Source organism: Oncorhynchus nerka, linkage group LG15 (genome assembly GCF_034236695.1).
Source record: "Oncorhynchus nerka isolate Pitt River linkage group LG15, Oner_Uvic_2.0, whole genome shotgun sequence".
NCBI lineage: Eukaryota > Metazoa > Chordata > Actinopteri > Salmoniformes > Salmonidae > Oncorhynchus > Oncorhynchus nerka.
The window spans coordinates 35125256-35138226 of record NC_088410.1 but is presented as its reverse complement, the minus strand read 5'-3'; the positions used below and the strand labels follow the sequence as shown (position 1 = coordinate 35138226).

Sequence of the window (12971 nt, the reverse complement as noted above, 5' to 3'; positions counted from 1 at the left end):
TATGTCCTAGCTAAATTCCCAAATCATTCCCTCCTACCGGGATGACTATCTTTCATCCCCTCACCTCTCCACTGCAACTTTTCATAGGTGGTTGCTATAAATAAGAATGTGTTCTCTTCTCAGTCAATTCACCTGGTAGAATAAGAGTTAAATAAACCCCTCACCTCTCAGTTTAGATTGCAGGATGTGCCTAAGGGTGGCAGGTAGCCTAACGGTTAGAGAGGTGAGCCAGCAAACGGGTTGACGTCATCGCTACTTGTTTTTGTATGAAGTGTTGACAAGCTGAATGTACCGAGCCGTCTGTTTAAACTACTAGCACACGTCTCGGACACCCCCCAAGACATGCCACCAGAGGTCTCTTCACAATCCCCAAGTCCAGAACAGACTATGGGAGGCGGACAGTACTACATAGAGCCATGACTACATGGAACTCTATTCCACATCAGGTAACTGATGCAAGCAGTAGAATCAGATTTTAAAAAACAAGTAAAAATGTGTCTAGCGGGGAATAACATAGTAATAGGTTTATACGGTGGTATATGACATTTTGTATCGTACATTTTGTATTGTCGATATGTAGTGGTGTAATAATGTTATATGATGTACTGTTTAATATTTCGTTCTCTATGTAATGTAAGTGCTTTAATGTGTTTGGACCACAGGAAGAGTAGCTGCTGCCTTGGCTGCAGCTAAGGGGAATCCAAAATAAATTAAAAATTAAAAATACAGAAAACAGAATGATGGTGTCAGCAAGTCAGAGCATCTTTATTGTATTCACAATGGGCTCTGTTGTTGGTGTTCCATCCAGATGTAGTAGAATATGTTTTAATGGAGGTGTTAAGCATAGAAATAGAATTACCAGAAAAGAAAACCCATTGAAGTCAATGTTCCATGATGGGTGTCTGAGGGGCTTGAGCCATTCCAGAAAGAATAGGAGGATGGTATGGACACCCCATACTAGAGTTAAACACAGCTGCCCTTAACAAATAACAAAGATAATGAAGATCGTCGTTTCAGGTGAATATTCCCTTTGTATAAGTTGAAACGTATTTTAGGTTGCATGAATAAAGCAATGGGGAGCAGCAATATTCCATGTGCTGGCCTCTCATTTCCTATACCCATTCTACTAATTATATTTCAATGGTGTTAACCCGTTGCCTACACCTTAACGTCCACCATTTCCTCTGTGACAATCACCATCTTGCTTGTGGTGGAGTTGGAGGAGCTGGGGCCGGAGCTGCAGGAGCTGAGGCAGAGGCTGTGAGGAAGGGAAACCAATGATTAGCATAGTTAGCATCTATGAAAGTTGTAGAAAGTTGTGTAAGTAATGCCCCGTAATGTGTGGTCTGTGAAAATAATTATGGCTCACCATGCTGATGGAGTTGTGCCTGGCTACAACAACTTGAGGGATAGTGTTAGAGTCCAGGTGAAAGTGAGATACTTGAGGGATGGTAGAGAATGATGAAAGAGTCAAATGTTGATTATTCATAAAAGTTGCAGAAAGTTGTGTAGGTAATGTGCCCTAAACTGTGGTCCTTGGTCAGATGTTTGTAATTACAGCTCACCATGCTGAGCTGTGACTGCAGTTCAATCTCCAGGCCCTGCAGTGTGCGACGGATCTCTGAAATCTCTGACTTGGAGGTCTGGAGAACCTCTGTGCTGGACGCCACCTCCTTGTTCAACGTCTCTGTCTGTAAAACACAATAAGTGGTCAATCATCACAGAAACACACCAACATTTCAGCTCATGATAGCATGTGACAATGTTACCAACTAGAAGTAAAGGACATATACACCATGAACACAGTTTAGGGGTTCTAGAAGTTCTACCGTGGTCTGGAACCAGGACTCCAGGTCACGCTGGACTCGTATTGGATCTCAGACATGACTCTGGACAAGTCCTCTTGTGGTGCTGCGTCCACCTCCACGTTGATCTGTCCAGTCATCTCCACCTCATGGCCAGCAGCTCCTGTGGAGAAACACATGGTGGTGAGTTTAAAGGATTAAGACGTGACTGACCACTGCCTGATGGTAACAACGTGACCTGCCCTCTGTCTTCATTAGGAATTTGAACACCATTGCTTATCACAGATGTGCTTGAAAGCCACCACCACCCCCTCCCATGATGAAACCATAACCGCCACCGCCGCCACCCCTTCCCATGATGAAACCATAACCGCTACCGCCGCTGCCACCCCTTCCCATGATGAAACCATAACCGCCACCACCACCACCCCTTCCCATGATGAAACCATAACCGCCACCGCCGCCACCCCTTCCCATGATGAAACCATAACCGCCACCACCACCACCCCTTCCCATGATGAAACCATAACCGCCACCGCCGCCACCCCTTCCCATGATGAAACCATAACCGCCACCGCCGCCACCCCTTCCCATGATGAAACCATAACCGCCACCACCACCACCCCTTCCCATGATGAAACCATAACCGCCACCACCACCACCCCTTCCCATGATGAAACCATAACCGCCACCGCCGCTGCCACCCCTTCTATGACTTCAGTTTCTGGATTCTTTGACAATTTTTGGGGCCTTCCTCTGACACAGCCTAGTATATACTGTAGGTCCTGGATGTCAGGAAGCTTGGCCCCAGTGACGTACTGGGCTGTACGCACTACCCTCTGTAGCGCCTTACGGTCAGATGCTGAGCAGTTGCCATACCAGGCGGTGATGCAACCGGTCATCACCGCCTGTCCTTTTCCTTAAACTTAACAGTCCATTGTTGCTTCATAGTGTTTGTGATTTTATGCATAGACTCAGGTACCATTATATTAAGTTTCACTTAACTTTATTCATTTTCCATCCACTGTAGTTGTCTGCAGCTCCAACAAAAGTAGTTTTCCTTCCTTTTCCAACTTTATAGCACCATGGGAGGAGTCATTACACCAGGCATTGTACCCCATGAAATATCACCCCAGATGTGATTAATGATAGAACGTACTGTTCTTTTCCCTTAACACCTTGGCATGGAATTTGGCATCTGCAGCGTGCAAGAACAAGCTATTGCTTGTTTGCATATTTCCATATAGCCAGACCATGCTCCAGATGTTGCCATTTGAGTCCCATGTTCTGTATGTGGGAAAGTTGATTTGCAATTTGTTAAAGCCCATGCGCATTGCAGAAGTTATGTTCTCATGTTAATGATTTGCAGTAGAATGGATTATTGTGACATTGGTGGAGATGTTGCACTACAAACAGCTATTGCCTTTAAGTCAACACGGCCTAGCTAGAATATGTAACAAAAAAGTTACATTTAACTTTTTTTGGGTAAATTGTCACCATAGCTGCAATATTATTAACATGCAAGTTGCAGTGACATCTCACTGGGCTCACCATGTCATTTCTGTGACGAACACGAGACAGACAGAGAGCTGGTTTCAAGCGCAGGGCACAGCAGATGTTTAATGTAAAGGAACATAGCAGGAGGCAGGTAGCTGGGTCCAGGGGCAGGCAGCAGGTCATACACAGGTGGTCCAAAAAGTCAACAGTACAGGCAGGGAAAAGGCTAGTAAACGTAGTCCGGGAGATCAGGAAATAAGTAGATAACAGGAAATCTGATAGGCTAAAGTACAGGCTAAAGTACAGGCTAAAGTACAGGCTAAAGTACAGGCTAAAGTACAGGCAAAAGGCGACGTTAGTGAGGCAGGCAAAAACTATCATACATAGGAGGATTAAGTCACGCGAAAACCAGCACTCCAAATAGAAGTGTGTCAAAAACAAACAATACTTCACAACGATTGGGTGCAAAGAACTGAACTAAATAGTGTGTGATAATGACATACAGGTGTGTGAATAGGTGATCAGAATTAGGTTGATTGGGATCTGGAGAGCGAGCTGTGTGCAGGGGATCTATGCGTTTGAGAGTGTGAGCTGGAAAGTGGCCTGGGAAGAGTGAGCTGCATTCAGGGGATCTACGTGTATGAGAGTGTGAGTTGGAAGCAGACGTTACAATTGCAACATGGACAATTGGGTGATATTTGGTTGAGATGTTGATCAATGAGATTATAAACTATATTCACCCATTGAAAAAGACAAACAACAGTTTGTTGAATTCCCAATGTGTTATCACTATGCTTTAAACCATCCAAAAACAATGGAAAAACATGGTCAGATTTTTTGTTTCGCTGTTACCTAAATGTCTTATATCTGCACTTTCAACCGTTTAGCAGAAGGTTCAAATGGCAAAACAATGACAGAAATGTTGCGTATTTGTACAACTCAATGTGTTGTCACTGTGCTTCGTCTAATAGCACAACCAAATGAGCTGAATGGCAGTTTGCATTAAAAGTACATGGTGCAAGAAAGGGCGGAATAGAACCAGAAATGTGGCCCTGGCATTTCTGGTTTAAAGCTAAGTTCCTGCAATTCTACTTCGTTTAGCATGACATCTATTGTTGGGTATGCTATTTCATGATAATAATTATGATCAAATGTAGTCTAGAGTAAATTGCACAGCCATATCCCACTCATATCCCTCCATTCCCCGCTTTCTTTCGTACCCACATTACTCTCAAACCCAGAGGAGTAAAATTATGCAAGGAGTGTTTTTGCCTCTGGTCACAAAAGTTTAAGTTTGCATTAGTCAAACATTTCTATCTCTATAACATCTCCTAAACTCTCCTGGTTTGTGTCATGCATATGTGCATCTCTCAACTATATAGAAAAACATGTGCTATGACATGGCAGTGTGTAATGTACTCTCATGGCCATACCTGCACTCTGCTGGCTTTTACAAACTCTCAGAAACTGGCATCTTGGTGCTGGCGTGAGATCGAGGATTGTGGGAGGGGAAGAGGTTCATGTGGTCCATAATAACCCTTTTCTTTTATACACTTCCTTGTCTTCACCATTAGCCTTTGCAACCTCAAAAATAAAATGTTCTGTCTGTATGTTGTTTTTAATGATTGGTATTGATCATTAATATATTCATAGAAACCTGTATCTGGGATGTTTTTTCCATCAACACGTCTCCTTCTCCAGTTGGGGTGATAAAGTCCTAGACCACTGTTACTCTATCCACAAGCAAGCATACCAGGCCCTTCCTCGTCCCCACATTGGCAAATCAGATCATGACCCTATACTCCTACTTCCTGTATACAAGGTCAAACAGGAAGTGCCTGTGACATGCTCCACAGAGAAATGGTCCTCCGAATCGGAGACTAAGCTACAAGACTGCTTTGCTAGCTCTGACTGGAATATTTTACGTTACTCAGCCGATATTATAATTCCATGGGGTTAACCCATTGCTTGCCCCTTGCCATCCACCATTTCCTCTGTGACGATCACCACCATGCGTGTGGTGGAGCTCGAGGAGCTGGGGCCGGAGCTACAGGAGCTGAGGCTGGAGCTGAGGCTAGAGCTGGAGGAGCTGAGGCCGAAGGTGAGACAGGAGCTGAGGCCGGAGCTGTGGCCGGATTTCGAGGAGCTGAGAAAGAGGCTGTGAGGAAGGGAAACCAATGATTAGCATAGTTAGCATCCAAGAAATTTGTAGAAAGTTGTGTAAGTAATGCCCCCTAAATGATGGTCCGTGTAATTAATTACGGCTCACCATGCTGAGCTGTGACTGCAGTTCAATTTCCAGGCCCTGCAGTGTGTGACGGATCTCCGAAAATCTCTGACTTGGAGATCTGGAGAACCTCTGTGCTGGACGCCACCTCCTGGTTCAACGTCTCTGTCTGTAAAACACAATAAGTGGTCAATCATCACAGAAACAAACCAACATTTCAGCTCATGATAGAATGTCACAATGTTACCAACTAGAAGTAAAGGAACATCTACAAAATTAACATAGTTTAGGGGTTCTAGAGGTTCTACCTTGGTCTGGAACCAGGACTCCAGGTCACGCTGGTTCTTGGCACTAACGGTCTCGTATTGCTCAAGGATCTCAGACATGACTCTTGTCAGGTCCTCCTGTGGTGCTGCGTCCACCTCCACGTTGATCTGTCCTCATGGCCAGCAGCTCCTGTGGAGAAACACATGGTGGTGAGTTTAAAGGATTAAGACGTGACTGACCACTGCCTGATGGTAATAACGTGACCTGCCCTCTGTCTTCAAATCAAATCAAATCAAATGTATTTATATAGCCCTTCGTACATCAGCTGATATCTCAAAGTGCTGTACAGAAACCCAGCCTAAAACCCCAAACAGCAAGCAATGCAGGTGTAGAAGCAAGGTGGCTAGGAAAAACTCCCTAGAAAGACCAAAACCTAGGAAGAAACCTAGAGAGGAACCAGGCTATGTGGGGTGGCCAGTCCTCTTCTGGCTGTGCCAGGTGGAGATTATAACAGAACATGGCCAAGATGTTCAAATGTTCATAAATGACCAGCATGGTCGAATAATAATAAGGCAGAACAGTTGAAACTGGAGCAGCAGCACAGTCAGATGGAAGTTGAAACTGGAGCAGCAGCATAGCCAGGTGGACTGGGGACAGCAAGGAGTCATCATGTCAGGTAGTCCTGGGGCATGGTCCTAGGGCTCAGGTCCTCCGAGAGAGAGAAAGAAAGAGAGAAGGAGAGAATTAGAGAACGCACACTTAGATTCACACAGGACACCGGATAGAACAGGAGAAGTACTCCAGATATAACAAACTGACCCCAGCCCCCGACACATAAACTACTGCAGCATAAATACTGGAGGCTGAGACAGGAGGGGTCAGGAGACACTGTGGCCCCATCCGAGGACACCCCCGGACAGGGCCAAACAGGAAGGATATAACCCCACCCACTTTGCCAAAGCACAGCCCCCACACCACTAGAGGGATATCTTCAACCACCAACTTACCATCCTGAGACAAGGCCGAGTATAGCCCACAAAGATCTCCGCCACGGCACAGCCCAAGGGGGGGGCGCCAACCCAGACAGGATGGCCACAACAGTGAATCAACCCACTCAGGTGACGCACCCCCTCCAGGGACGGCATGAGAGAGCCCCAGTAAGCCAGTGACTCAGCCCCTGTAATAGGGTTAGAGGCAGAGAATCCCAGTGGAAAGAGGGGAACCGGCCAGGCAGAGACAGCAAGGGCGGTTCGTTGCTCCAGAGCCTTTCCGTTCACCTTCCCACTCCTGGGCCAGACTACACTCAATCATATGACCCACTGAAGAGATGAGTCTTCAGTAAAGACTTAAAGGTTGAGACCGAGTTTGCGTCTCTGACATGGGTAGGCAGACCGTTCCATAAAAATGGAGCTCTATAGGAGAAAGCCCTGCCTCCAGCTGTTTGCTTAGAAATTCTAGGGACAATTAGGAGGCCTGCGTCTTGTGACCGTAGCGTACGTGTAGGTATGTACGGCAGGACCAAATCAGAGAGATAGGTAGGAGCAAGCCCATGTAATGCTTTGTAGGTTAGCAGTAAAACCTTGAAATCAGCCCTTGCTTTGAAAGGAAGCCAGTGTAGAGAGGCTAGCACTGGAGTAATATGATCAATTTTTTTGGTTCTAGTCAGGATTCTAGCAGCCGTATTTAGCACTAACTGAAGTTTATTTAGTGCTTTATCCGGGTAGCCGGAAAATAGAGCATTGCAGTAGTCTAACCTAGAAGTGACAAAAGCATGGATTAATTTTTCTGCATCATTTTTGGACAGAAAGTTTCAGATTTTTGCAATGTTACGTAGATGGAAAAAAGCTGTCCTCGAAATGGTCTTGATATGTTCTTCAAAAGAGAGATCAGGGATCAGATCAGATCTTCATTATACATTTGAACACCATTGCTTGATACAGATGTGCTTGAAAGCCAGCAATGGTGTTCTAGTGAAGACCCATAGCAGGTTGACATGGTCAATAGATGTAATACATTAAGGGACTGTATGGATATGTCCCATCAGCCCACACCCACCTCCTCATAGTTCTTCTTGAGATAGATGAGCTCCTCCTTCAGTCCCTCGATCTGCATCTCCAGGTCAGATCTGGCCATGGTCATCTCATCCAGCATCCTCTTCAGCCCGGCGATGTCCGCCTCCACTGACTGACGCATGGCCAGCTCGTTCTCATACCTGAGAGATGGAGAGAGTTTAGGTCAAAGAACTGCCTGAATGTGTTCCTCTGTGAGAATAGCAGGGGAGTTATAGATTCTATTATTCCGTTAAGTTTGGGGAAAATAACAGAAAGTAACACCAGGCTTCTGATATGTCTGTTGGGAGGGTGTGTTTATGGTGGAGGTGAAGGGTAATGTCATTTGGAAAGTTGTGTACGTATTGTGCCCTAAACTGTGGTCCTTGGTCAGATGTTTGTAATTACGGCTCACCATGGTGAGCTGTGACTGCAGTTCGGCTTCCAGGCCTTGCAGTGTGTGACGGATCTCCAAAATCTCTGACTTGGAGGTCTGGAGAACCTCTGTGCTGGACGCCACCTCCTGGTTCAACGTCTCTGTCTGTAAAACACAATAAGTGGTCAATCATCACAGAAACACACCAACATTTCAGCTCATGATAGAATGTGATAACGTTACCAACTAGAAGTAAAGGAACATCTACACCATGAACACAGTTTAGGGGTTCTAGAAGTTCTACCGTGGTCTGGAACCAGGACTCCAGGTCACGCTGGACTCGTATTGGATCTCAGACATGACTCTGGACAGGTCCTCCTGTGGTGCTGCGTCCACCTCCATGTTGATCTGTCCAGTCATCTCCATCCTCATGGCCAGCAGCTCCTGTGGAGAAACACATGGTGGTGAGTTTAAAGGATTAAGACGTGACTGACCACTGCCTGATGGTAACAACTTGACCTGCCCTCTGTCTTCATTAGGAATTTGAACACCATTGCTTATCACAGATGTCCTTGAAAGCCACCACCACCCCCTCCCATGATGAAACCATAACCGCCACCGCCGCTGCCACCCCTTCCCATGCCAAAACCTTAACCGCCACCACCACAGGTTAGTCGAGGTCATTTGTAAAAGTGACTATGCATAGATAATAAACAGAAAGTAGTAGCAGTATAAAAACAAAGGTGCAGGAGGCAATGGGAGTTGGGGGTCAATGTAAATAGTCTGGGTTGCCATTTGATTAATTGTTCAGCAGTCTTATGGCTTGGGGGTAGAAACTGTTAAGGAGCCTTTTGGTCCAAGACTTTGCGCTCCGGTGTCGCTTGCCAAGAGAACAGTCTATGACTTCGGTTTCTGGAGTCCTTGACCATTTTTGGGGCCTTCCTCTGACACAGCCTAGTATATACTGTAGGTCCTGGATGTCAGGAAGCTTGGCCCCAGTGACGTACTGGGCTGTACGCACTACCCTCTGTAACGCCTTACGGTCATCACCGCCTGTCCTTTTCCTTAAACTTAACAGTCCATTGTTGCTTCATAGTGTTTGTGATTTTATGCATAGACTCAGGTACCATTATATTAAGTGTCACTTAACGTTATGCATTTTCCATCCACTGTAGTTGTCTGCAGCTCCAACAAAAGTAGTTTTCCTTCCTTTTCCAACTTTATAGCACCATGGGAGGAGTCATTAGTCCAGGCATCGAACCCCATGAAATATCACCCCAGATGTGATTAATGCTAGAACGTACTGTTCTTTTCCCTTAACACCTTGGCATGGAATTTGGCATCTGCAGCGTGCAAGAACAAGCTATTGCTTATTTGCATATTTCCATATAACCAGAGCATGCTCCAGATGTTGCCATTTGAGTCCCATGTTCTGTATGTGGGAAAGTTGATTTGCATTTGGTTAAAGCCAATGAGCATTGCAGAAGTTATGTTCTCATGATTTGCAGGGTCAAACAGGAAATACCCGCTCCATAGTGAAATGGTCCCCCGAATCGGAGACTAAGCTACAAGACTGCTTTGCAAGCGCTGACTGGAATATTTTACATTACTCATCCGATATCATCGACAAGCTAACCACCTCCGTCAACGCCTTCATTAATCAAAAGCCCTGATTTAACACAGAGTTTGGCACTAAGCTAAAGGACAGGCTTAGCTCACACAGGGATATCGCATCCAACCCCAAGGCTATGGCTGAGGACACAAACAAGTGCAAGAAGTCCTGCTACGATCTCCAGACAGCCACAAACAAGCACAAGGACAATATAGGAACAAGCTGGAATTATATTACACGGACTCCGACACCTGCTGCATGTGGCAGGGGCTACAGTCCATTACAGATTACAAAGGAAGGCCCAGCCATGATCTTCCCAATGATGTCTCTCTACTAGAAGAAAATGCATTTAATGCACGCTTCAACAAAAGCAACACCGAGCTGTGCATGAGCACACCCACCATTTCAGAGCCCTGGGTGATCTCGCTAATCAGGTAAACACTCAGTATTCCAGGGCACGTTCTCAGTGCTTGCGCAGAAAAGCCATTTACAACCTCTCCTTGTCTCAGTCTCTAATCCCCACGTCTCAAGCTGACCACCATCATTCCTGTTCCCGAGAACTCTAAGACTACCTGACACAATGACTATCGTCCTGTAGGACTCACATCTGTTCATTAATTGTTTTGAAAGGCTGGTTATGGCACACATCAACTCCATCATTCCAAACACCCTAGACCCACTCCAATTTGCATACCGCCCCAACAGATCGACACATACTCAATTTCACTCCACACTGCTCTCACCCAGAGAAGAGGAATACCCACGCGAGAATGCTGTTCATTGACACCTCCCTCTCCAACTGGATCCTGAATTTCCCGATAGGCCGACCCAAGGTGGTGAGGGTAGGCAACATAACCTCCGCCACACTGACCATCAACATGGAGGCCCCAAAAGGGTGTGTGCTTAGTCCCTTCTTGTTCTAATCAAATCAAATCAAATTTTATTTGTCACATACACGTGGTTAGCAGATGTTAATGCGAGTGTAGCGAAATGCTTGTGCTTCTTGTTCCGACAATGCAGTGATAACCAACAAGTAATCTAACTAACAATTCCAAAACTACTGTCTTATACACAGTGTAAGGGGATAAGGAATATGTACATAAGGATATATGAATGAGTGATGGTACAGAGCAGCATACAGTAGATGGTATCGAGTACAGTATATACATATGAGATGAGTATGTAGACAAAGTAAACAAAGTGGCATAGTTAAAGTGGCTAGTGACATAAGGATGCAGTCGATGATCTAGAGTACAGTATATACATATGCATATGAGATGAATAATGTAGGGTAAGTAACATTATATAAGGTAGCATTGTTTAAAGTGGCTAGTGATATATTTACATCATTTCCCATCAATTCCCATTATTAAAGTGGCTGGAGTTGGGTCAGTGTCAATGACAGTGTGTTGGCAGCAGCCACTCAATGTTAGTGGTGGCTGTTTAACAGTCTGATGGCCTTGAGATAGAAGCTGTTTTTCAGTCTCTCGGTCCCAGCTTTGATGCACCTGTACTGACCTCGCCTTCTGGATGATAGCGGGGTGAACAGGCAGTGGTTCGGGTGGTTGATGTCCTTGATGATCTTTATGGCCTTCCTGTAACATCGGGTGGTGTAGGTGTCCTGGAGGGCAGGTAGTTTGCCCCGGTGATGCGTTGTGCAGACCTCACTACCCTCTGGAGAGCCTTACGGTTGAGGGCGGAGCAGTTGCCGTCCAGGCGGTGATACAGCCCGCCAGGATGCTCTCGATTGTGCATCTGTAGAAGTTTGTGAGTGCTTTTGGTGACAAGCCAAATTTCTTCAGCCTCCTGAGGTTGAAGAGGCGCTGCTGCGCCTTCTTCACGACGCTGTCAGTGTGAGTGGACCAATTCAGTTTGTCTGTGATGTGTATGCCGAGGAACTTAAAACTTGCTACCCTCTCCACTACTGATCCATCGATGTGGATAGGGGGGTGTTCCCTCTGCTGTTTCCTGAAGTGCACAATCATCTCCTTAGTTTTGTTGACGTTGAGTGTGAGGTTATTTTCCTGACACCACACTCCGAGGGCCCTCACCTCCTCCCTGTAGGCCGTCTCGTCGTTGTTGGTAATCAAGCCTACCACTGTTGTGTCGTCCGCAAACTTGATGTTTGAGTTGGAGGCGTGCATGGCCACGCAGTCGTGGGTGAACAGGGAGTACAGGAGAGGGCTCAGAACGCACCCTTGTGGGGCCCCGTGTTGAGGATCAGCGGGGAGGAGATGTTGTTGCCTACCCTCACCACCTGGGGGCGCCCGTCAGGAAGTCCAGTACCCAGTTGCACAGGGCGGGGTCGAGACCCAGGGTCTCGAGCTTGATGACGAGCTTGGAGGGTACTATGGTGTTGAATGCCGAGCTGTAGTCGATGAACAGCATTCTCACATAGGTATTCCTCTTGTCCAGGTGGGTTAGGGCAGTGTGCAGTGTGGTTGAGATTGCATCGTCTGTGGACCTATTTGGGCGGTAAGCAAATTGGAGTGGGTCTAGGGTGTCAGGTAGGGTGGAGGTGATATGGTCCTTGACTAGTCTCTCAAAGCACTTCATGATGACGGAAGTGAGTGCTACGGGCGGTAGTCGTTTAGCTCAGTTACCTTAGCTTTCTTGGGAACAGGAACAATGGTGGCCCTCTTGAAGCATGTGGGAACAGCAGACTGGTATAGGGATTGATTGAATATGTCCGTAAACACACCGGCCAGCTGGTCTGCGCATGCTCTGAGGGCGCGGCTGGGGATGCCGTCTGGGCCTGCAGCCTTGCGAGGGTTAACACGTTTAAATGTCTTACTCACCTCGGCTGCAGTGAAGGAGAGACCGCATGTTTTAGTTGCAGGCCGTGTCAGTGGCACTGTATTGTCCTCAAAGCGGGCAAAAAAGTTATTTAGTCTGCCTGGGAGCAAGACATCCTGGTCCGTGACTGGGCTGGGTTTCTTCTTGTAGTCCGTGATTGACTGTAGACCCTGCCACATGCCTCTTGTGTCTGAGCCATTGAATTGAGATTCCACTTTGTCTCTGTACTGACGTTTAGCTTGTTTAATAGCCTTGCGGAGGGAATAGCTGCATTGTTTATATTCGGACATATTACCAGACACCTTGCCCTGATTAAAAGCAGTGGTTCGCGCTTTCAGTTTCA

At 46.3% G+C, this 12971-nt stretch overlaps 1 protein-coding gene and 1 pseudogene across 2 annotated transcripts; both read right to left on the bottom strand.

The window, feature by feature from the left end:
• Positions 1 to 738: 738 nt before the first annotated feature.
• Positions 739 to 8017, bottom strand: LOC115143625 (keratin, type I cytoskeletal 13-like). 2 transcript variants are annotated; one of them, XM_065001537.1, is made up of 5 exons: positions 7852 to 8017; positions 5838 to 5985; positions 1566 to 1691; positions 1370 to 1440; positions 739 to 1258 (listed from the first exon to the last, which is right to left on the bottom strand). In XM_065001537.1, the coding sequence occupies exons 2-4, from the start codon at positions 5913 to 5915 to the stop codon at positions 1393 to 1395; spliced, it is 252 nt and encodes an 83-aa protein (XP_064857609.1). In that variant the 5' UTR covers positions 5916 to 5985; positions 7852 to 8017; the 3' UTR covers positions 739 to 1258; positions 1370 to 1392. The 2 variants fall into 2 exon arrangements, 1 of the variants encoding a protein (XP_064857609.1); XR_010458748.1 differs by lacking the exons at positions 739 to 1258; positions 1370 to 1440; positions 1566 to 1691 and adding exons at positions 4810 to 5460; positions 5572 to 5698.
• A 14-nt stretch (positions 8018 to 8031) lies between these two features.
• On the bottom strand, positions 8032 to 8689 carry LOC135559819 (keratin, type I cytoskeletal 13-like; annotated as a pseudogene).
• Positions 8690 to 12971: the final 4282 nt, after the last annotated feature.